General features: G+C 37.7%; 1 protein-coding gene across 1 annotated transcript; it reads left to right on the top strand.

The window, feature by feature from the left end:
* The first annotated feature begins 9,693 nt into the window (after positions 1-9,693).
* Positions 9,694-17,831, top strand: LOC132639551 (protein DETOXIFICATION 51-like). The gene is given in 5 exon segments (XM_060355990.1): positions 9,694-10,109; positions 10,609-10,835; positions 14,048-14,120; positions 16,230-16,498; positions 16,501-17,831. Coding segments are annotated over 5 exon segments (2,316 nt in total).
* Positions 17,832-24,925: the final 7,094 nt, after the last annotated feature.

The following is a 24,925-nucleotide window of genomic DNA, read 5'->3' as shown; positions in this document are numbered from 1 at the left end:
TATGCATATATACCAAAAGGATAATCCTAAGCACCTCCGGACGATGGAGTGCTTTCAACCAGCTGACTGCTACTGAGGATCTGGGCCAAGCTCTCCTCTCTGTCTACCTGTGGGCATGAACACAGCGTCCGAAGAAAGGACGTCAGTACGAATGTTGTACCGAGTATGAGAAGCATAAACAATAAAAGAAAACATCAACAATATATTGATAACATCAACATGAAATATCTCGATCTGTCTGATAATCATAAAGGAAATCATGCGTGCCATCTTACTCATACTCATCCTCATAACATATATGCATAATATGCAAGCTGCCCGTCCATGTCAGAACGGTGTGATAATCAATAACATTAGCCCGCGTCCAGGCCTCCCGCGTCCGGGGTACCATCTCATGGCGCCCACTAGTGGTGTCTGCCCATGCCAAAGGGTCATGGTGTATCCGTATAGCTGCCCGCCTTGGCGGTGACTGCCCGGCCAACTAGGCACGGTGTGAAATGCTCATGTCATGCTTATCATAAAATGCTCATAATAATAATATACTCATCATAAAATACTTATCTCATTGTAATACATGCATAAGGCTCAAGATCAACTTTACTCTATCGGGGTGACGTAAGGTCGTGATCCCCCGATTACATTATGGAACAACTATTGATACTCTGCCTCACCTTGAAGGAACTAGTACATAAGGTGAGTGTAAGCGATAATTAACATCATCATTATACTAGCATCATCATATCGTATTCCTCATCTTAAATAGACATTAAGGAGTTAGACTCTTAGCCTTTCGGACTATAGGAACTCATGAAGAGAATAGGAATTTCGTGCTACAAGATTCATGCCATCAGAAAGAAGGGACTAGCCTCACATACCTTGGTCGTTTAGCTAAGATATCGCTCACTCGTTCTCCTTCAATATCGCGTCGTTACCTTCATAAAGAATTCATATCAACATTAGCATACTAACTACAAGAACGCGTCGCTAATTCTAGGAGAAGTCGGACAGCGCTTCCTTTGCTCATACTACTTTCCATGTGGTATATTAACTCCCAACATTCATAACATTATTCACAATATCGCAATCAACAATCAACAATCGTCGTTTACGTACATTTAGCAAAATCCACCATTTTCTTCCAATTTTCCCTTATTTAATGATTGTAGCTCATCCTTGCATTTAATGCTTGTTTCATGATAAAAACATCATTTATAACGTATTTGTACTCACAACACTCCAATATTCGTAGTTCAATTCCACTATCATTCATTCATGTCACTATTCATTCAATAATGACCTATTTCTATGTTCTTCTACATCTCAAGTGTCTAAGCTTTCCAATACTTCAAACAACATGGAATAATCATGAAACTTACCTTGGATAGTGGTTGAACACTCCTTAAGTTGAATTGCTTCACTTAGACAAAACCCTAGTTTCACCTTCTTGGGAATTACTTGACTTAGATGATCCCTTGATGTGTTTTTGCACTTGATTTCATAGGTTTAGTGTTGTTGTCCTTGATGTTCCTTGGATTCTTTTGAATTTCTATGGATGAAGTATGTGAAGAGTTCTGGAGCTTTTCTTGAAGTGTATGGATGAATAATGAAATAAAGTGAGCTTTGGTCCCTTTTTAATAATCCCAAAATCTGATCTTTTATGAATTCTCGTCGGGTGAACAGTGGTCGTAAACTGCAGTTTACGGACCGTATTGTGGTTTACGGTCCGTCTTCCATGATCGTGTTTAAGCAATTCAAAAACAGAAGGTTTGGCTGAGTGTCATGGCACTTTACGACTGGGGTTTACGGGCCGTCCTCCAAGTCGTTTTTAATCATTTTCACCATTTACAAAAAGTCTTGGCTGAGGGACCTGGTGGTTTACGACCTGGTTTACGGTCCGTAAACCAGTTTACGGGCCGTATTCTGGGTCGTTTTTAACCATTTCAACACTTAACAGAAACTTGAGATTTTTGACGCAATGAAAGACGATTGCACTATACGGCCCGTAAATCACTTTACGGGCCGTATAGTGCCATATACGACCACTGGGTGAAAATTTTTCTGCAACTTTATTATTTCCAAAAATGCAAAATTAGCCATTCCCGACTTAGTAAAACACCACACACTCAAGTCCTTCATTGTTCTACTCATCACACAAGTACGGAAAAATTTCTGAGGTGTAACACTTATAAACAAGAGGCTACGGGGCATTTAGGAATGATTCACCGTTCTTCTCATCTTAGATCGTGCGATAGAGCAAAAGTCTAGGTAAGATCGTTTCTGACTCTCTTCTGTACAGATTGATTCAGATGAAGAGGATGATTTCAGATGATGGGGGTGCAAGGAAGGCCCCCACGGTAGATTCCGGACCAGCATCACCCCCGGGGCAGATTAGGATGAGCCTCGATTATTCTATGGAGACTAATCCTTCCGAGGACATTGAGACCGACTCCTCTAGAGTCTGTGACCCCTATAGAGGAGGATCCATCAGAGGCTAGCTACGACACGGATTCGTCTGAGGGTTCGTACGAGACCACAGTGGAGCAAGAGGATCCTGAGGTTGTACCAGATTTGGCTCCTCCAATTTCTCCTATGATGGAGCATTTTGTTAGAGCAAGCTACTAGTGTGAGTGTTACAGCGTATTCTATCCCTCTGTCTTGGCCTTATGTCAATCGGGAGATACCAGAGTACTTATACCCTACGGACTATGACGGGGAAGACGAGGAGGAGCAGACTAGTAGATGGCGGGGGGGGCGATGAAGAAGATGTTTCACTATACAGTTCCCCAGACCGGGATCTGGACGGGACGACTACAGGTACATGGGTCCTTTTATTAACACATTTTACGTTATGTGTGATTATTATGGGATATTATCTAATTGTGGGAGAATGAATATTTTGAGGAAGTTAATCACCAAAGTAATCATGGATAATTGCGACTAAGACATTTTGTTAGCGCTAGCGACCTCGGGATTAAGGACAAAAAGCAGTCGCGTCTGTTGATTTGTGCCTTCGACAATTTTCTGGGCATTAGAAATTTCAAAGGTCATGATAGTATTTAACCAACCACGGGAGTCAAGGACTATTGTAACCGCGGGGGAAAATGTATTATAGAGTTTTATTCGAGTTTTCCTTTAGAACTTCAAATAGATGTTTGAGGATAGGTGATAAAGACTAGGCTATAATAAAAAGGACGGATGAGATCCTTCTAAGGAAAGGTATCTTAATCTCTTTTATTTTTAGCAAATATAGTGAAGGTCATTTGACAACAGGAAACATATGAGTCTTATGATTTATCTTATGAGGTACTAAACGTACTGATCAAGTTGGGTATTGAAATTAAGGTAGCCATTGCTACAGGATAAATGGATATTGTCTTTCTCTGAATATTAAAGTAGAGTAATTATGATATAATAATATTGGGGAAGGAGAAATATGTATGTATGTATATATATATATATATATATATATATATATATATATATATATAAGAGTACAAACGTTATGATATCGTGAGGAGAGAAGAAGCATGAGTAAGGGAAGTATGTGATAGTAAGGGTTAAGTGGAATTTTTTTAGAAGAGGATTAAGGCAACAGTAAAGGCATAAAGCCATTTGGGTAAACCCCTAAAGTAAGTAAGCAGAAAGGATGGAATATGGCAAAATATGACAAAGGACAAATGCAAAGATCTTGAGAGCAGACCAGGATAAATAGGGTTAACATTATAATAACGATGGATGTGGATGCGATCCGAGAGGGAATGATTAAATTTTACAAAAAATGTCAAGGAAAGGCTGACTCTTAAGGTACGTCTGAGAGGATAAATATGAGGCCATATTGATACGTTCGCATAGGGAATGGACAACCCCCCCTACCAAGAGACGATCTTGGAAATGGAACGGATTCGTACTTCTAATAGAGTGTTTTACAAATTCTGGGGCCAATGTAGTAAAATGGCAAAGAGGAGAAGAGTGTTTTATGAATGAGGAAACTTAAGCAAGGTTATAAGGGAGAAAGTAAAAAAGGGGACTAATGGACCGGGCAAGAGGAAATATGCAACCATCAAGGACAAGAGGAATGATAATAAGCTAATAAGTCAGGCCAAGAGATAAAACATCGATGACTGGAGATAACAGTCATAGTAAGAAGTACAGAAATTCGATCATAAAGGAAATAGGAAGAAGGTACGAGGGATGTGCATGAATACGGATAAGTTGTAATATCTCAAGAGTTGGACAAGGGGAGAAGAAGAAAAGAGTATACTTTACGGACATCTCATGATAAGCACAAGAGTTGGTAAATGAAGGACTATGATACTGAACTGTGATGCAAGGGGAAACGAATGAATCGTGAAAATGAATAGCATAGTATAGATGTAAATCAGGAATTTCAAGTAAAAAAGAATCTTAAGGATCTTAGTAAAAGTAGTCAGGAATGAAGATTATGGCTAAAGGAGCATTGTATAAAGACCCCGACAAACTTTGATGGCGCCATTAATTCATTGGCCTAATGATAATGATCACGAAAGGAAGAAGTGGTCTAGATTGTATTCAATATGTGTAAACTTTTGACTCGGTACAAAAGCTCGGCTAATGAAAGGGGAATTACTAAAACCAGGCAATGAAAGGAATTCTAGTATGGTATGGGATAAAGAGTTAGAGGACCGCCAAAACTGGCCAGATGTTTACTAGAGATGGTGAATATTTGAACATTACTGGTATATGAAAATATTCCTGAAAAGGCGGGGGAAAACTAAATTCAGTTTCGAGATGAATTACAATACTCCTAATCTCGGAAAGTGGCAAATATATCGGCTTGAAGAAGCCAAAGTTGAGATGTATCGGTTTACTAACGGAAAGTGGGAATGGACTAAATAAAGGTATATATGAAATAATGGTGGAACAAGAATGCATGACAAGATAATGAAAGAAGTAAAAAGGAGATTTTAGTATAAGAGGAAATGAAGATTTTAACAAAAAGGGAATAACTACAGAAGGTTGTGATTAAGTGTGATTTTGTTAATTATGTTAAGATTTGAGGCGAGGAAATTGGAGGAAAGTTCCAAATATGGGTTTAAAGACATATTGAGTCGTAAGCCAGCTTACGTTGTGATTGTTAATATGTTATGAATGTAACTTTGCTATGAAAGATAATAATAATAATGAGGAAGTGTCGTATACAAGTGTATAAGGTATTGTGTTACGATTGTTGTCAGGGACGGATTGTAAAAAGAAGTCTAGTTGATTGAGTCCAATTTGAATATAAACCTCTCAGCTACTCGGTATACAGTGGATGAACAATCTGAGGACAAATCATCATCGAGAATAATAAGACGTTAGTAGGGAAAAGTTAATACCAATCACCTGGGTGTTACCACAGATGGAACTATGATGAGATTGTAAGGAATTAAGGGGATCCGACCAAGAAGCTAAAAGGACATGATATGTTATATATATAAATTCGACCACTACTAAGAGGGATAATCTAAGATAGCACCAGAGAAGAGAGTAAGGAAAAGTGCTACAGCCGAATAAGAAAAGTTGTTCATTGGTGGGGAATATAAAGAGTCACGAAACAGGTTAGGCTAAGCCAACGGAAGGGGGAGTCATGGAAATAGTTGGAGATAAGATCGCGAGAAAAGGATTTAAGGATATAAACAGAGAAGATGGGCATTTAAGGAATTAAGAAACCCACTTGATTGATAAACCGAAACGATAGATAGGTGCGTCAGACTATGAGAAAGACTTATTAAATGAAAGTAGGGTGAAGGTCCAAATTAAGAGGAGGACCCTAAAGAAAATGATCAAAGGATATCACGTTTGATTAGGATGAGGTGGTGACAATGGAACCTCATGGAACAAGCAAAATAATGGCCCTTGTTGGAAGGGGATGAATTAGGCTATAGACAAAGGAAAGGAGTGGAACGATTGGAATTCGCAACATAACAGGGAACCTTGGTTAGTCTTCAACAAACTTCTAAATTCACCCCTCCAATTTATTAATCGGACTAAGGATTAGGAAATATTAAGAGTGATTGAAGGAGAGGAACCATTAAAGAAACGATTCAAGATATTCTTGATACAAATAGCCAGCCCGAACGCAATAAGTCAAATCAAAGGAAGAAAGGATTGAGCAAGGGATTTTGGTGTTGCACTAGCTGAGAGATAAAATACCGCAGGAATTGATTCGACTACTGTAATAAAGCAAAGAAAGCTATAATATGACCAATTTTGAAATTATCTCAAAGGGAAAGTGCGTCAACCCTAACAAAACAAAGGTTAGGGATATTTGTGAAGTATAAGAAGGATACATAGAGATCAGAGAGTACAAGAATTCCGGGATAAAATGACGATGGGATCAGAAATTGGATAAAAGTATGTACCGGGGAAAAAGAGGATATAAGAGTGTAGACAATGGAGGTGAATAGATAACGAGAATGACTAAGCACGAAGATTTGGAAAGAAAAAGGGGCGACCTTGAGCACGAGCATAAATTTTTGCCACAAAATAAGAAGGATAAGTGGCGCAATTCAAATAAGTTCAATGTTAATGAGCAAGTCAGACTGCATGTAAGTAAAGTAAATACCAGAAAATACATGTAAGAACATTGACATCTACCTCAGAGCAAACTCTACTTCAACATTAGAGGACGAATGTTTTTGAAGGGTGGAGAATGTTACACCCCGTATTTCTGTACATTGAAATTTTTAAGTGTTGGTTGCTTTAGGTATGGACTCTGGAGTTTCCTTCAAGGATATATATGATCGTGTGCACTTATCTTATAGTTATGAGGGTTTAAGTTCATATAATAAGCTACGGAAGGATTGGAGGGCAAGTGAATCAAGGAAATTAAGTTTGTTGGACATTGGAGAAAATATGAGGGGAAATTTTGGTACAACTTGGAGAAAGAATATCTTTTAGTATATAAGGAGTTTTGGAACAAATAAAAAGCCTAAATTGAAGTTCATGAAGTATAGTTTTCAACGCAACAAACCGTTCATCGATAGGACATCGGAGTAGAGAGTTATGGACGTTACAAGTTAGGCCACCAGAGCAGAAATTAACCCTTCACGAACGCGACCAAAGGGCCGCGAACGCGAAGAGGAGAACGGATTAACCCTTTATGAATGCGACCCAAGGCCGTGAACGCGAAGGGTAAATTTTGAGTCGGTGGAAACCGACTTAAACACCTTTTATAAGTGGCAAACCCCCCTTCATTTTAACCCAAAACATTTCCCAACGCTCAGAAAACATATAGCGGTGAGTGTATATCATAAAGTTGAGGGTTTGTGAGTGATTTCAAGTGGCGGAGTATTAAATCCAGGCTCGGGTAAGGTGCAATTGTGATTATAGTATCGTTTTGGGGTGGATTTCAGCTTGGATTCAAAGCAAATATTGAAGATCTTGCGGATCTAATGAGAATAAGGTATGAATATCTCCTTATTAATATTAATTTTAGTTTATTTACGGAGATATAGCTATTAAATAGTCGTATAACAAGTTCGTTAGTTGAGAAACTTGCAAAACATCGTGTGGGATGTTTTATGGAGCCTATTGGTGTTGATAATGTTGTTGTGATATTGGTATTGTTGTTGTTGTTGTTGTTGTTGTTGGTTGTTGGATTGTGATTTTGGACTAGGCATATAAACAGGGGAGATACTATCCGAATTTCGGTAGATTCTAAAGGGAATTAAATTGAAGGTTTAAGATGAGCGTATGAAATTGAGCCTAACAATAGTATGAATGGTTTATATATAGATCCATGAGCTTGGAAGGATAAACTTTGAGTGGCTAAGGAGACCGAAAGGTATGTTAAGGCTAGTCCCTTTCTTTCGAAGGCATGATCCCTATGTTATGATTCTGGATATTTTGCCATAACATTTTTACATCCAGAAGTTAGAAGTTCATGATTCTTAAAAGCTTCTTATGACATTAAAGATGAGATGTTTTCTATGATGAACATGATGATGATGATTCTAATTCTAGAAATTCCAAAGCTTATGATTTTAATGTTATTATGAGATTATTGAGTTTATTTCATGATTTCCTTGATTCTACTCATTGTTGTTGATCTTACCTTATGTTACTTGTTCCTTCAAGGTGAGGTATAGCGATAATGATTGTTCCATAATATAAATCGGAGGTTACCGACCTTACGTCACTCCGATAAATTTGTAGCTTTCATATGAGCTTCCATGCATACTATTTACATTATGTATATGTATATATATTATATTTATGGATCGGGCCATACGTTCCTCGGCACTAACATATTATATTTATGGATCGGGCCGTATATTCCTCGGCACTAAAATATTATATTTATGGATCGGGTCGTACGTTCCTTGGTACTAACATATTATATTTATGGATCGGGTCGTATGTTCCTCGGCACTAAAATATTATATTTATGGATCAGGCCGTACGTTCCTCGGTACTAACATATTATATTTATGGATCGGGATGTACGTTCCTCGGCACTAACATATATGGATCAGGCTGCACGTTCTGCAGCACTATATTTATGGATCGGGCTGCATGTTCTGCAGCACTATATTTATGGATCGGGTTATACGTTCCACAGCGCTAACATTTATGGATCGGGTTGCACGTTCCGCAACACTTACATTTATATTATATATATATATATATATATATATATATATATATATATATATATATATATATATATATATATATATATATATATATATATATATATATATACGTGTATGTGCTTACTTACATATGATTTCTAAGATTCACGCATTGCATATTGTACGTTCCCAGATGACAGGTTATCTTGGTCTCATGTTATGTTCCACATTCCTTCTTATGTTATTTTCATGCCTTATATACTCAGTATATTATTCGTACTGGCGTCCCTTCTTGTGGATGCTGCGTTCACGCCCAAAAGTTCAAGTCGTCAGGCGAGCAGCCCAGTACATTAGGATTTTCTCTCAGCTGCAGTCAGTGCGCTCCACTTGGTCCGAAGCCACAGTCTTTTGGTATGATATTTTGATATGTACACATGAGTATGACGAGGCCTTGTCCCGTCCTTCCTACAGTTTATATTCCATAAGAGGTCTGTAGACATTTGTATGTAGTTAGAAAGTTAGATAGTCTTGCCAGTTCTTATTCCATTATACGACATATGAAGCAGCCTAGTCAGCTTACAGTGTTATTTTATGTACATATATGTAAAGGATGGTTATGAGTTTTGGACGTAGAGTTTGTTATGTTGATATCACCGATGTGTATAATTCAGTTAAAAGTCATATATGGGCCGTTATGTTGCTCAGTGAGTTTCAAGTTCGAAAGTAGGAGTGCTTGATCAGAAAAGGTCGGGCACTCGTCACGACTCCTCAGTTTGTGGCGTGACAAGGGGGAGGCAGGGCTAATGCCCACATTACTACACCAGCTAAAGGCCGAGCACTAGTTGCTGCTCAGGCTCAGGCTAGAGATGTGACTTCGGACCTAGAGGAGATTTCGGAGGAGGATCCAGTTTAGGCAGATGTGGTTGGACCTGCCCAGGCACCAACGAGATTCATTGCTACTCCTATTCTTTAGGACCTTAGTGCGTATCTTGAGCTTCTTTGGGGGTATGGCCCAGACGGGCATACTACCGGCTACTCCAGAGGGTTCCCAGGCCAGAGTTGGAGCTCAGACTCCCGATTGACGGTTGCTACAGTCTATATGACCCCAGAGTCACAGCCAGCTGCTGTTGTGGCTCCTCAGTTTCAGGGTTTGCCAATTCCAAGTATTGCTATTCGCCTAGTTTCCCATCCTAGTATGACGATGGAGGAGCAAAAGAGGTGGGATAATTTTGAGAAGATGAAGCCACCACAGTATGATCGGTGTCCTGATAATGATGCGTATGAGTTTCTGATTAGCTTTCATAAGAGACTGCACAATTTGTGGTTGATTGAGTCCAATGGAGTTGACTTCGCAGCATTTCAGATGGTTGGCCTCACCAAGCAGTGGTGGAGGGTTTTCATTGAGACTAGGCCAGTTGGGTCACCTCCACATAATTGGGCTACGTTTTATCACGTATTTCTTGAGAAGTGGGTGCCTCGTAGCTTAAGGGATAAGAGACGTGAGCAGTTTGACAGGTTGGAGTAGCATGGGATGTCTGTGATCGAGTATGAGATCATATTTTCACTCCTTATCTCCCCATGCTTTGATTGTTCTACCTAATGAGACTGAGAGGATTAGGAAGTTTATTAGGGGGCTGTTTTATCCCCTTCGACTGGCAGCGACACATGTAGCAACTTCAGGAGGTACTTTTCAAACAGTGGTGGATGCCGCTAGGAGTGTCGAGTCCATTAGGCGTTAGGAGTTCGGGGATAGGTCGGGCAAGAAGCTTCGTAGTTTTGGCAGTTATGGAGGTACCTCATCTAGAGGTAGGGTTCATCATGATAGAGGGTATGGTCCTCAGTTCAATAGACTAGTTCAGCCAGCTTTTCAGACTTCGACAGTTGGTGCTTCGGGTCGTGGTACTTATGGTTTGAGGCACGACTCTCAGAGTTCTTATTCCCGACCTAGAGGTAGAGGTGGTCATTCTGGTTCTTCTCAGTAGCCTATGGCACACTGGGGATGTTATGAGTGCAGCGAGTTAGGGGATTTAGCCAGGGAGTGCCCCAAACCTAGGCAGGGTGGCTCACACTTAGGTTCTCAGATTGATGTACCTAGGGAAACGGTACAACCGACTAGAAGTGGTGCACAAAGTTCCATAGGTGGTTCTTATTCTGGTAGAGGTGGTGCTCAGACAGGCCGTGGTGGTGGATGCGGAGGTTCTCAGGCCGAGGGAGGTCGTGCTCAGTGCTATGCATATCTAGGTAAATGAGAGGCGGAGGCTTCTGATGTAGTCATTACAGGTACTATTTTGGTTTGCCGTCGGTCGGCTATAGCATCGGACATCTCCAGGTTACATACTCTTAGGTGTCTACTTGTTTCGTGGTACACCTCAAAATATTTTGCGTCGTTTGCGTTGTAATTAAACTAATGTAAGCCAGGAGAGGTTATGGAACCCTTATAAGATTAAGAAAGGCTTCTAACAAGTGTTACGCAAGTGTCTAACAGTTTTGGGATCAAGCGAATCGAAGAAATTAAGTTTGTCGAAATTTGGGAAAACTTGGCAGAATTTTGGACAGGAAATTCTGGTAGAATTTGAGGGAGGTGTATCTCCTAGAATATGAGGAGTTGTGCAATATATAACCTATGAAAATTGAAGTTCATTGAGTCTAGTTTCCAACGCAACAAATCGTTCATCGATAAGACATAGGAGTAGAAAGTATGGGCATTTCAAGATAGGCTGCCAGATGGCTTCTCCGCGGGCCCACTTGGAAAGTCGGTGGAACCGAATTTCAAAGGGTATAAATACCTCTATTATTCCCCTTTTATCCTCATTTACACTTCTTTTGAGCTCTAGAAACATCCATATACTTCTCCTAAAACTTATAGTCCCTTAGATCAAGAATTCATCAAGATTTACACTAAATCCTCAACTAGTTCATACAAAGGTGATTGTTATTGCTTCTACTTGATGTTATGGTGAGTTTGATTTTGAAGCAAGCTGTCTGAGTGGAAGTTCTTCAACTATAAGGTATGTTCTTCATCTTATCTCTTATGTTGAGTTGATTTGAAGGTTTAGCAAGTCTTAAAAGTGAAAATAATTATGGAGGAAAGATAATAAAGTGTTGTGTTTTAGCTGTTGAGTCTATGGGTTGTTTTGAACATATTGTAGTTGTGTTGTTGAGCTAACTTCCATGTATATGGATAGTATCTTATGTTGTTGGTGTGTTGATGAGATTATACTCATTGATTGGGAAGAAAGAAAGTGTATATTGTTATTATATATTAGTATACTTTGGGTTGTTTGGCGTATATTCTTGTATGAGCAGTGGAAGGAGTATTTAAGGACTTTTGTAAGTTTGTTTTTTTTTATTGTGGGTTGTTGTATACGTTGAGGTGATTGGAGAGTAAGGGGAAATGCTGCCTGTTTTACTCTAGAATCAAGTTGCCGTTATTATACGTGATATACTAGCGTCATCTCAGTTTGCATATGTATTCCTTGTTATAGTATGGAGTGCTAGTTGTGATTAGCCCGATTGTTGGATTGCTTGGGAGACTTGAGGTATGTTAAGGTTGTTCCTTCTTTTCTTGGCATGATTCCATATATAGTAAGAGCGTAATGAACCTTATGACTAGAGATTTGTCAAAGTAGAGCTCGTCCTATTGTGGCATAGCTTTCGAGTGTTATTTTATTCTTTCTGAGGGCCTATATCCCCTTCCTATGTCCTTGAGTTTATAGAGAGACAGAAGAAACATGTTACAGAATCAGTATTTTTTCAGCATATGCATAATATACTGCATGATATACATATATTTTTCTTAGCCTGGCCACTTGGTTAGTGAGACATTTTCTTTAGCCTGGCCACTTGGTCAGTGAGATAGATATGCCTGGCCTACGGGTCAGTGAGACAGATTGCCTAGCTGACGGGTCAGTGAGACAGATTGCCTGGCCTTATGGTCAGTGAGATATATATACATTTTTCAGTTGCCTGGCCACTTGGTTAGTGAGATATATAATACTATTACATTGCATTTCATATTAGACAGATCAGGTGAGATGTTCAGGACATTCCTTGGCCTCCAGATTATATTGTTTTCAGTTCAGTTTCAGTTATTCTATTGCCTTACATACTCGGTACATTGTTTCGTACTGACGTCCCTTTTTTCGCGGGCACTGCATTCATGCCTGCAGGTACAGATAGACAGACTGATCGACCTCCCGACAGGGCTTGATATCAGCTGATTGGTGAGCTCCCTTGTCCAGAGTTGCCAGGTCTATTTGGAGTCTTCCTTTTGCGTTTATAGACATGATGGGTAGGCCAGGCCCTATCCCGACCATGATACAGTTATGCTTTCTCTAGAGGCTTGTAGACGAGTCCTGTATATAGTGTGCCAGTGTGATAGCCAGTATTTATGTATATCTAGATTGTGGCCTTGCCAGCTTGTCGATGTTTTCTGTGTGCAGGTAAGCCCTATCGGCCTAAGTTGAGGGTTACCCCTCTAGCGTTACAGATTTAGAGTGGTTCGCTCGGGCCGAGTGTGGCATCAAGTGTCGGCCACGCCTTTCCAGATTTGGGGCGTGACATTTTGCTTCGAGTTTGGATATGCTATGTGAGTCGCTTGATTTTCCTGTTAGTGTTTCTAGTCCTATTGAGGATTCTATAGTGGTGGATCGAGTCTATCAATCTTGTGTGGTTACTTTGATGGGGTATGACACTTGGGTTGATTTCATGATTCTAGACATGGTATATTTCGATATTATCCTAGGTATGAATTGGTTGTCTCCTTATCACACGATCTTGGATTGTCATGCCAAGATAGTCACCTTAGATATACCAGGTGTCCCTAGGTTGGAGTGGAAGGGTGCTACTATTCATGTGCCGAAGAAGGAATTGAAGGAACAGTTGCAAGATATATTGAGTAAGGTTCGTTAGACCTAGTGTTTTCCCTTGGGGTGCTCCCAGTGTTGTTTGTGAAGAAGAAGGATGGGTCTATGCGCATGTGTATCGACTATCGGCAGTTGAACAAGGTGACTATCAAGAACAAGTATCACATTCCTCGGATTAATGATTTATTTGATCAGCTTCAGGGTGCATCGGTCTTCTCTAAGATCGATTTGAGGTCCGGTTATCACCAGTTGAAGATTAGGGCGGAGGATAACCTTAAGACAACTTTCAAGACTGAGTTTCTAGTTATGTCTTTTAGGCTGACCAACGCCCCAGCAGCCTTTATGGATTTGATGAATAGTGTTTTTAGACCTTACTTGGATCCTTTCGTGATCGTCTTTATTGATGATATCTTGATATACTCTCGTAGTAGAGTGGAGCATGAGCAACATTTGAGGATCGTGCTTGGGATCCTTAAAGAGAAGCAGTTATATGCTAAGTTCTCAAAGTGTGAGTTTTGGCTCGATTCTGTGGCATTTCTGGGTCATGTAGAGACCAAGGATGGTATTCTACACCCTTTTTTTGTGCAGATTTTGTGCCTGGTACTACTGGATCTCGAGACTATGCGGTTGCTCATTTAGGAGGTCATCTGGAGAGTTCAGGGTGAGCTACATGATGATCCATAGCACCGGATTCTTCCTCTATCATTTACTTTCTGTTTTTTCCTTTCTAGATAGTATTTCAGGTTATATCCCAGACTTGTATTTCTTTAGTCCGTTCTTGTACTAGTGACACCGGATTTTGGGGGTTGTATTACTTATTCCATACTTTTATGACTATCGGCTTATTTAAGACTTTAAAAAATGACTTGTATGATTTCTTTTCCGCATTAAATTCTCTATTAAGTTGTTCTAAAGGGTTGTGGATGGCTTACCGACTTGGTGGGAGTTGGTGCCTTCACGGCTTAGTAATTTGGGTCGTGACAATAAATAGTTACACGACTTAATCGCTTGATAATTCTTAGTCGATGAATCAGATTCGCGAAAGTTAAGATTATAGACACAAATTTTTCACATAAGTGTGTATTAGAAAATCGAATTAATTTTTTTGATTATTTGACACTTCTAAAAAATTGTTAAAAACCAAGGGGCAAAATCAGAATTTTTAATTCATTTATTTTATTTTTAGTAAATATTTTAAATTGACAAATAAATAATTTTAAAATGTAATAAACCGACTGTGTCCGTCGGTTTGTATTATTTTGTTACATTAACTATTTCCCCTTAGACATTCACTGAGTGCCTAGTACTCAAGCATACCCTTGTTGTTTTTTATGGTATGTTAGGTAACGAAGAAGAGCAGGTACAAACAGATCTCGCGGACCAGGAGTACTTGCTGCTTTCCAAATTGTTTGTTAGCCCACACACGTGTTCGTGGGACACCGTCTATCCCTTTTTTATTTTTTTATTAGTTCCAGGGTTCGTCCCGATGTCTCGATTATTCTCATTTTCTTAGAAGCTCCATAGGTAGTTACTCGTATTGTGGGTAGTAACTCTGAGAGTCGTTGCTTGACTTGATGAGGCAGTTTGCCATGCTCAGTTGTTGACTCGTTATTAGTTATATTATTCTCTTGATTTAATTATGCATAATGAACCATAAGATGAATTTGATGCAAGAGTTATAGTTACTATTTTATAAGGTGTTTCTGGTGCAATTCCCCAGCATTGGATGTCTATTGCGCCAGATTGAGTTTTGGGCCCAGACATCTTCATCGCAATTGTGAGGCTATAATTGCATAATTCACTTCGCAAATGCGAAAGCCCAACTTTCCAACCATCATCACAATTGAGATCGGGACCCTCGGAATTATAGAAAGTCAAATATTGACTCGTTAAATAGTTAACCAATTTAATCACTTGACAATTCTTAAGTAATGAATCAGATTCGGGAAAGTTAAAATTATAGACACAAATCTGTCACATAAGTGTGTATTAGGAAACCGATTTTTTTTTTTTTAATTTCATTATATTTATTATGTTTGAATTAGAATTATATAGTTTATGATAAAAAATAAAATAAAAGGGGTCCCAAGAGGAATAATAGTACCTCATTGGGGTTTTAGAAAGAAAATATGCCTTGGAAACATAAGATTAATATCCACTTCAAATTAGAATTTAATTTGTTCTTCTCACATATATATATCAATGTAACATTGGAACTTAATCACAATCTTGTGGATAAAAAAAGACCATGCTTGGAATAATTTTGGTTTTTAATCATTTAAAATGAAAGGTGCCCCATGCATGGACTACTTGGACTGGGATTTTGGGATGTCATTCAAGAGAACTCACCAGAAACTATCTCTCTTTCCAAAAGAGAAAAATAACCCACACCCAATACACATATTGGAAATATAAGCTCTGACACTCCACATACAAATAAGTAAATCCTGATAAAATTATAAACATTAATTATTATTCCAAAAATGAACTAGCTTCAAAAGGTAACAAAAATGAAAATCAAAATTGTAGCAGCATTACATAAAGGCTGCAGATATATTATAAAATACAAAGGGAAAAGAACCCCAGCTCAACCCCTTCATTAATATATATTTGTTCAATCCTCTCTACCATCCCCTAAAACCAAACCAATCCGGTTGATGATACTTGCAGCTGCAGAGTGCTCTCCATGAGAGTATCTCCTCATCAAGAATTTGCCCTTACAAACTAAGAAATAACAAGAAAAAATTCATTAAACCTTTTTCTTTTTTTTTTTGAAATCCACTATATGCAATCCTATCATTACATATATGATTGATCAAAAACCACCTTCATCACAAGAATCCCATATGTATCTTGATCTATCATCATCACAAACTACCTTAGAAAAACAAGAAAATCCCAAAGAGATGCAAGAAAAAACTCCAAATTACTTGTTCTTTCTCCCATCAAGAATCCTCCATGAAACTAGAGCTCTTTTCAACCTTGCTTTCCCTATAGCACTCACTGCCTTGATTCTCTATTGTCATTCAATTCTTTCAATGCTTTTCTTGGACATCTTGGTGATACAGAACTAGCTGCTGGTTCTTTAGCTATTGCATTTGCTAATATAACAGGTTATTCAGTACTCTCTGGTTTAGCTCTTGGAATGGAACCTCTTTGTTCTCAAGCTTTTGGTGCTCAACGTCCTAAACTCCTCTCTTTAACTTTACAAAGGTCTGTTATTTTCCTTCTTTCTTGTTCTTTACCCATCTCATTCCTTTGGCTCAACATTTCACACATTCTTCTTTATTTAAATCAAGAACCCAATATCACCTTTTTGGCTCATACCTATCTTATTTTTTCACTTCCCGACCTTATCACTAATTCTTTTATTCATCCCATTCGTGTATACCTTCGGGCTCAAGGTATTACATATCCACTCACATTGGCTTCTTTAGTCGGAACCATTCTACATTTACCTATCAATTATTTGTTCGTTTTTCGGCTTCGGCTTGGCGTGGCTGGCGTTGCGGCTGCTTCGGCTACATCTAATGTGGCTGCACTCGTCACCCTTATTTTGTATATAAAAATTAATGGCTTACATAAGCCGACTTGGAGGAACCCGAGCTTCAAATGCTTGAGCGGCTGGAAGCCGCTTATTCGACTAGCCGCGCCGAGTTGTGTTTCTGTTTGCCTAGAGTGGTGGTGGTATGAGATCATGATAATTTTGTGTGGATTATTAGTGGACCCTAAGGCTACTGTTGCATCAATGGGTGTGTTGATCCAAACGACGTCGTTACTTTATATATTCCCTTCTTCTCTCGGGTTTGCGGTGTCGACTCGGGTCGGTAATGAGCTTGGAGCAAGTCGGTCCGATAGGGCCCGGGTATCAGCCATAGCATCTATGTGCTTAGCGGGCCTAATGGGCTTATTAGCGATGATATTTGCAACGCCAATGAGGAATTTATGGGCTAAAATGTTTACAGCCGATGTCAATATTTTACGATTGACATCGGCTGCATTGCCGATTTTGGGGTTGTGCGAGATCGGAAACTGCCCACAAACCGTCGGGTGCGGGGTGGTTCGTGGTACGGCCCGGCCCTCCACCGCAGCTAATGTGAATCTTGGAGCATTTTATCTTGTGGGTATGCCAGTGGCTGTTGGGCTTTGTTTTCGGTTAGGTTTGGGCTTTGTTGGGCTTTGGATTGGATTACTCACGGCCCAAGTTTGTTGTGCTGGACTGATGTTGTATGTGGTAGGGACCACAAACTGGGATTATGAAGCAATGAGGGCACAGGTGCTCACGCGCACAGGATGTGGAGAAACGACGCTACTTGGTGATTGTGACAATGAAGAGGAGCCGTTGATTTGCGTGAGAGTGACCTCATCATGATAAATAGTTGATGAAATAGAATATGTGATGTAATTTCAATATTTTGATTTTCTTGATATTCATATTGACTCCAATTATGCTTGATTGTTGAATAGTGATTCTTTTTAGTTTTCTCTTTTGGGGGAGCGTCAGGAGAGTGGCTTAGGTAGTGTAGGTAAAGTTTAAGGTTTATGGTAAAATGATCTTTACAAAAGATTTGGTTGAAATATTTATAATAAATAGTTTACTTTTTTACTTTGTTTGAAAGAAATAGATTACTTAGTTCACTCACTTTACATTACTCCTGTTAGTTTATCAGTTTTTGTTCTAGATATAATTTGTAGAATGAAAATATGTATTTAGTACTTCAATTAGCTGCCTTTTCCACTTATTGTATTGTGCAATTAGTTTAAATACAATGTTTGTTTTGATTATTACTTCAATTTTATTGTATCGTATCGTTAAATTCAGCGATATATAACAATGAAATGAAAAGTCTCATTTTGTGTAACGATCGATTTCGTGTGATCGCGTCGTTACTTTTTTTCTCCTCATTTTGTCTTTACTTATTATCTAATAGTCCTAATTTATCCTTTATCCTACTTTTGTATAATAGTTATACCTCGTACCCTACTTTTCTTGTAGGTTTATCCTTCAAATTATTGATGTATGACATTATGTAACGACAGAAAATGATACAATCTATCCAATCGTTGTTTTCATCAAAACATTACAATTCGATACGATTCTATATATATATATATATATATATATAGATATATTTGAGGGATATGACCATTACTTTAGCTAATCTCTTATATATCTAAAAAACGGATATTGGGATGCGTATTGAATTCTTCCTTCTAACAATGTAATAGAGGAACCGGTTGATAGTTGACTCCTGTTTGAGTATGTTTCGCTACTATATGTTCAGAAACATTTAATAAAATTAAGGAATAATTTCAGAGACTTCCCTCCACGTTTGCCTCTATAACACTCACCTCCTTTCTGGTTTGACATATTACACTTACCTCCCTTGTTTTAAACTTTTTGTAACCAAACTAATTTTAATGACTACATTTGTGTAACCTTCCAAAATTACCCTTTTGTGACCTTAATCATCAAAATGAAAGTTTCCTTAAAAACTCTTTATACTTTACAATTTGTTTGAAAGCAGCTAACAAATCTTTAACTAAGAAGAAACATTTAGAACGTATGATATCTTTCCCATATTTGAATTCAAAATAAAACTACTGACATTGATATTGGTTACAAAAATGAAAAAATGTTTTGGCGACACTTGAGGTTTTTATAAGTATTATCATTTGCGATGTGCTTCTTTTGATATTCTATTTATTTTAACCATATTGACTATTTCAGTTTATGCAATTTTAAGTTTATCTCATTTATGGTAACACATTCGACTAATTTGAAATCTTAACTTCTAAAGAAGAGAGATAAATACGAAGATTATCCCGTAAATAATTGTCCAAAGTTGATTGCTATTGTGCCTAGCCTTGGTTATTAGTTACATCATATTAGATGCAAAAGCACCAAACGTTTTTATTCAGTAAACAAATTATAAAACTTTAGACTGATGTAGAACTTAAAAAAACATAGTAATATTTTTTGTAGAAACTAACGAGTAAATATAAATAAAAGGTACGATATTTATCAGCAAATTTCTTTGCAATCCTTGATTCACAGGGCCAAGATGATCTAAATTAAAAAGTTTTGTTTATTATAAGGTTATCAACCATTACAAAACATAATAGCACTTGATTGAATTCTTCTACAGAATTTGGGAAATTTTTTAGAGTACGTTTATATCTAAAATCTAAAATTTAATAAAAGGTGCCACATAAGGGTAGTTTTGGGATATTAGAGAAAAAATATCACTTCAAACCAGAAGGGAGGTGAGTATTATAGAGGGAAACGTGGAAGGAGGTTTCTAAAATTATCCCTAAAACTAATTTGTGACTATCTCTTACATTTTTTATTTTTTTTGCTGGATAGTAGTTTGCTTCCTCAACTGAAACAAGTTTAACTCCGTCTTTCACTTTCTTTTTTTTAATCTTTTTTGGCTGAATCAGTCAGGAGCATGGCAAAGCTAAACGCTATATGTCTTCGTAAATTTTGCGTAAATTTTGCATGCTCCCCTAGGAACCAGTATTATAGCACATCCCTCAATTATTGATAAATTGATTTTTGATTCAATTGATATCTAACTAAATACTATTCTCTCTGTCCAAATTTGTTTGACATTTTTTGCTTTTCACGAGTCAAACTTCTTAATTTTGACTATGTGTTTAAACATAGTATCTTTAAATTTTTTGAAATAAAATATGCATATTTGGAATCCACATAAAAAGTACTATAAGTCACCATAACTAATAATTTAAAACATTTAAAAGACATATGAAAATATTATGATCAAAGAACAACTTGTTTGACTCTCAAAAAATGAAAAGTGTCAAACAAATTGGGACGGAGGGAATAATTCCCCTGTCTCAAATTATCTGTTGTGCGTTCTAAACATAATATTCTCATATTATTTATCATTTTAGAAGTTCAAGACAATATTAATTATTTATCCCCCATTTTACCCTTAGTAATTGTGTTATTGAAAACTACAAATACCTTAATTATGGGGTGATGACACATAAATAGAGTAACTATTCAACGAATAGAGATTATATCTTAAGACATTAAAAGGGTAAAAGAATCAAAGACCCCTCCTATTTAAATGGCGTGTAAAAGAGAAACACAACAAATGATTTGAGACAAGGGAGTACATTTAACTTTCAGATGATGGAATCATAAAAGGAACATCCCGGATTGGGACGGTTTTTGGGTTTGAAATAATCAAATGAAAAAGATATTAAACCTTTTTTAGTTTTGAATAAGCGTGTGTTTGCACATGATGTGTTTTAACTTATTTTCTATATTAAATAATTAGTGAAGGTGGTAAATAATACGAAAATAATAAGTTCAAGAGGATAAATAATACAAAAAAATAAGTTCATCACCATTATATTTTAAGGGAATAACTGTGATTTATTCGTGTGCCCTTATATATTTTAAATTATTAATTATTGTGACTTACAGAGGCGGATCTAGCTCATTGTATGGGGGTTCCCGGGAACTTGATAACCCATTAACAAAGTGTCTTGTTGGTCTAGTGGCAGAGAAGGAATCATATAAGCTTTGCTCCTCTTGGTCAAGGGTTCAAATCTCCTTGGTCACCATACAAGTCTTTTATTTTGTCTCTTTTTATATTTTAATTTGAGATGGGTGGAAACCAACAAACTTAAAATCCTGGATCCGCTTCTGGTGACTTATAGTAATTTTTATGTACATAGTTTCTAAATATTTAAGTTGTTTTTAAAAAAACTTAAAGATCTTATGTCTGCATTCATAATAAAAAAAAGGAGTTTGAATTTCGAAATTCGAATTGTATCACATAATTAAGAAGGAGAGAGTACACTCTTGAATAATATTGATGTGGCATAGAAAGTGTTACACCTCGAACATTTTCGCGTCGTTTGCGTTGTGAGTAAACTAACATAAGCTCGGAGAGGTCATGGAACCCTTATAAGGTTAAGGAATACTTTTAACAAGTGCTAAGCAAGTGTCTAAAGGTTCCGGAATCAAGCGAATCGAAAAAATTAAGTTTGTTGAAATTTTGGAAAACTTGGCAGAATTTTGGACAGGAAATTCTGGTCCAACCTGAGAGAGATATATCTCCTATAATATGAGGAATTATGAAACTCATAACCTTTGTAAATTGAAGTTCATTGAGTCTAGTTTCCAATGCAACAAACCGTTCGTCGATACAAAATCGGAGTAGAAAGTTATGGGTGTTTCAAGATAAGCTGCCAGATGGCTTCTCCGCGGGCTCACTTGGAAGTCAGTGGAACCGACTTTCAAATGATATAAATACCCCTTTCTCTCCATTTTATTATCATTTTACACTCCCTTGAGCTCTAGAAACCTCCATATAGATCTCCTAACCACTTATAGTCCCTTAGATCAAGAATTCAATAAGATTACACTAAACTAGTTCATGAAAAGTGATTGTTCTTTCTTCTACTTGATGTTGTGGTGAGTTTGGTCTTGAAGCAAGTTGTGTGAGTTGAAGTTCTTCAAGTATAAGGTACGTTCTTCATCTTGACTTTGATATTGAGTTGTTTTTGGAGGATTTTGATGGTAATGAAGGAAAACATAGTATAAAGGTCCTAGTTTGATATGTTGATGTTGTTGGCTTATGGACTGATTTTCGAAGGAAGTTTCGGACGAATTTGTTTGTGTTTGTCATGTAGTATCTTGATTATGTTATTGTTGATGTTGTTAAGGATGATTGGGATTTGTTTTGGAATTTGGAGGAAGTAGATGATATAGGGGAAATGCTGTCTGAATTCCGTTAACTTATTAACTAGGTAAGTTTGAGTATGTAAGTGTTCCTATGGCCTAATTGTTGTATGAATCATCTTGGATGTAGATTTGCAGGCTCGGAAGGTAGACTTTGAGTGGCTAAGTAAGAAGCAAGGTATGTTAAGGTTGTTCCTTTTTTTCTTGGCATGATTCCATATATAGTAAGAGCGTAACAAACCTTGTGACTAGAGATTTGTCAAGTAGAGCTTGTCATATTGTTGCATAGCTTCCGAGTGTTAAGTTGTTCTTTCTGAGGAGTCATATCCCCTCCCTATGTCCTTGAGTTTATAGAGAGAAAGAAGAGAAATGTTACAGTATCAGTTTTTGTCAGCATATGCATGATATACATATAATTTCTTTAGCCTGGACACTTGGTCAGAGAAACAGATATGCCTGGCCTACGGGTCAGTGAGACAGATTTGTCTGGCCTTATGGTCAGTGAGAATTTATAAATTAAGAGCTTAACTGTCACGACCCAGCCCCGTGGGCCGCGACTGGTGCCCTATTTGGACACCCAAACTGACTTACGTACCAGATCGACATATCAAAGATTTATTCAGACTTAACATACGTTATTTCAAACAGATACTAAGGACAAATGTCATCTTAAGCGGTTGCCCGTACATAATTATCATATCAAATCCGGTAGGCTAGCGGAATACACATCGCCCAGATATACAAACATATACAAACATATGGGCCGTTTTGGCCATAACAGCAACCGGGACCGCTTAAGGCACAGATCATAAACGAAAACGAACAAACATAACCCACATATATGACTACATGCCTCTACAAAACATAACAGAAACATATGACGGGACAGGACCCCGCCGTACCCCAGATAGTCATACATATATACAGAGACATATACAATGAAAGGTCTTTACCAAAAGTATGGGCTCCGAGTCAAAGGAGCACTCCAAAGTAGCAGAATGTATCCTACACTGGCGGGTCACCAGAACAAACGTCTGTACCTGCGGGCATGAAACGCAGCCCCCGAAGAAAGGGGGTCAGTACGAAATATGTACTGAGTATGTAAAGCATGAAGTATAGTAATCCAAATCAGAACTGAAATAGGGAGTATGGAAAGCGGTTACAGAATCAGTATATCAAACCTGTTTTAAAAACATAAATAATGCAAATAAAATCATGCATAAGGCTTAGGAATGTGGTCGCCACTCCGACACTGGCGCCACAACACATCATACTCTAGAAGGTTTCAAATCTCCGTACAATCCCCGAACATATCATATCATCATATCATATCAAAACATCAGAACATATCATATGCCACATCACATCATAACGCCGTATATATATAAGCGGTACCCGGCCCTATGGCGAGGTCTCGGGAACCGCAACACATCATACTGCCGAATATACATAGTGCGCACGATCACAAAACCGGCCCGGGATTCGGCGAACAATATCATAGTAGTAGGCACGAGCAGAGTAGTGCGGAAACTATATGCATATAAATAAATAAATTTCGAAAGTCGATGAACAAATATATTTACGGCATCCGAAGGCTCAAAAAGCAGTTTCGGGTCAATCGGAGTTAGTATACGAAAGTTACAAACTTTTGAAGTACAGAACTTTCTAAAAGCATTTCAGAAGCTCTTTTCGGAAATTCAAGTGACATTCATATTAGGGGAACTTTCAACCATTACTATGGAGTAAATCAAATGGAGCCTTTAAGATCATATATACGTATCAAAATATATGTATCCAAAACTTTAGCCATATCAAATATTTTTCGGACATCATTATGGATCACATATTTAGACTAGGAAACTTGCGGATAACATTATGGATCAAATCAAATGGGAACTTTAAGACCATATTTTCATATCGAAATATTCATCAAAGGCTTTAGTCTTCTCGTTTTTCTTTCGAACAACATTCGGAACATAACAAATAGAATCTTTGAACATCATAAAATATGTATCCAGTCATATGGAATAGCTTATGGAGGTCAAAGATGTTAGCCATCCTAATGGCTCTAAGAATAGGATCTTCTTTAGGAGCATACTTATACGTTATTTGTTCATTCCAAAAAGGTCATGCCAAAAGAAAGAAAGGTAGGCTTTACATACCTCAATCGCTTGCTAACAAATCCCGATCACTCGCTAGACAAATCCCGACTCAAGTCTCGGGTTCTCCAAGATCTACAATAGTGTTATTAATTACCAAACATTAGCTACAAGTACTTAGAAATCCAAATTCTAACTAGTTCTTGTCTACAGAAATTTCGGCAGCATCTCCCCTGTAAATTCAACAACCCCGAGAATTTAACTCGGCCAAATTCATCAACAACCACACCAACGATACCAACAACCATAGTAATAGTCATCAAGAATCAATTTAAACGCATTCTAATATTAGTAACCTTCCTTTCAACATAATTCATCAATATTCAATTCAACTACGAATTTTCAAGCCGATATCGACACTTACATATTCACTACCAATTCAAGACCATTCAAGTGCAATTCAAAATCATTTCATACCATTCTACAAAATATACAAAAATCCCACCAAAACTATAATTCACCCGAAACCTCCAACCTTCGACACAACATTCACAACACATTTTACATCTTCCAATTTCATCAACAACAACCACAATTTGCACCTTAACAATTCCATTTCCATAATTACATAAATCTACAATAAAA

The sequence above is a fragment of the Lycium barbarum genome, chromosome 5 (assembly GCF_019175385.1).
Source record: "Lycium barbarum isolate Lr01 chromosome 5, ASM1917538v2, whole genome shotgun sequence".
Lineage (NCBI taxonomy): Eukaryota > Viridiplantae > Streptophyta > Magnoliopsida > Solanales > Solanaceae > Lycium > Lycium barbarum.
Note: the sequence above shows the minus strand (reverse complement) of the source record. Positions and strands in the feature narration are given on the sequence as shown.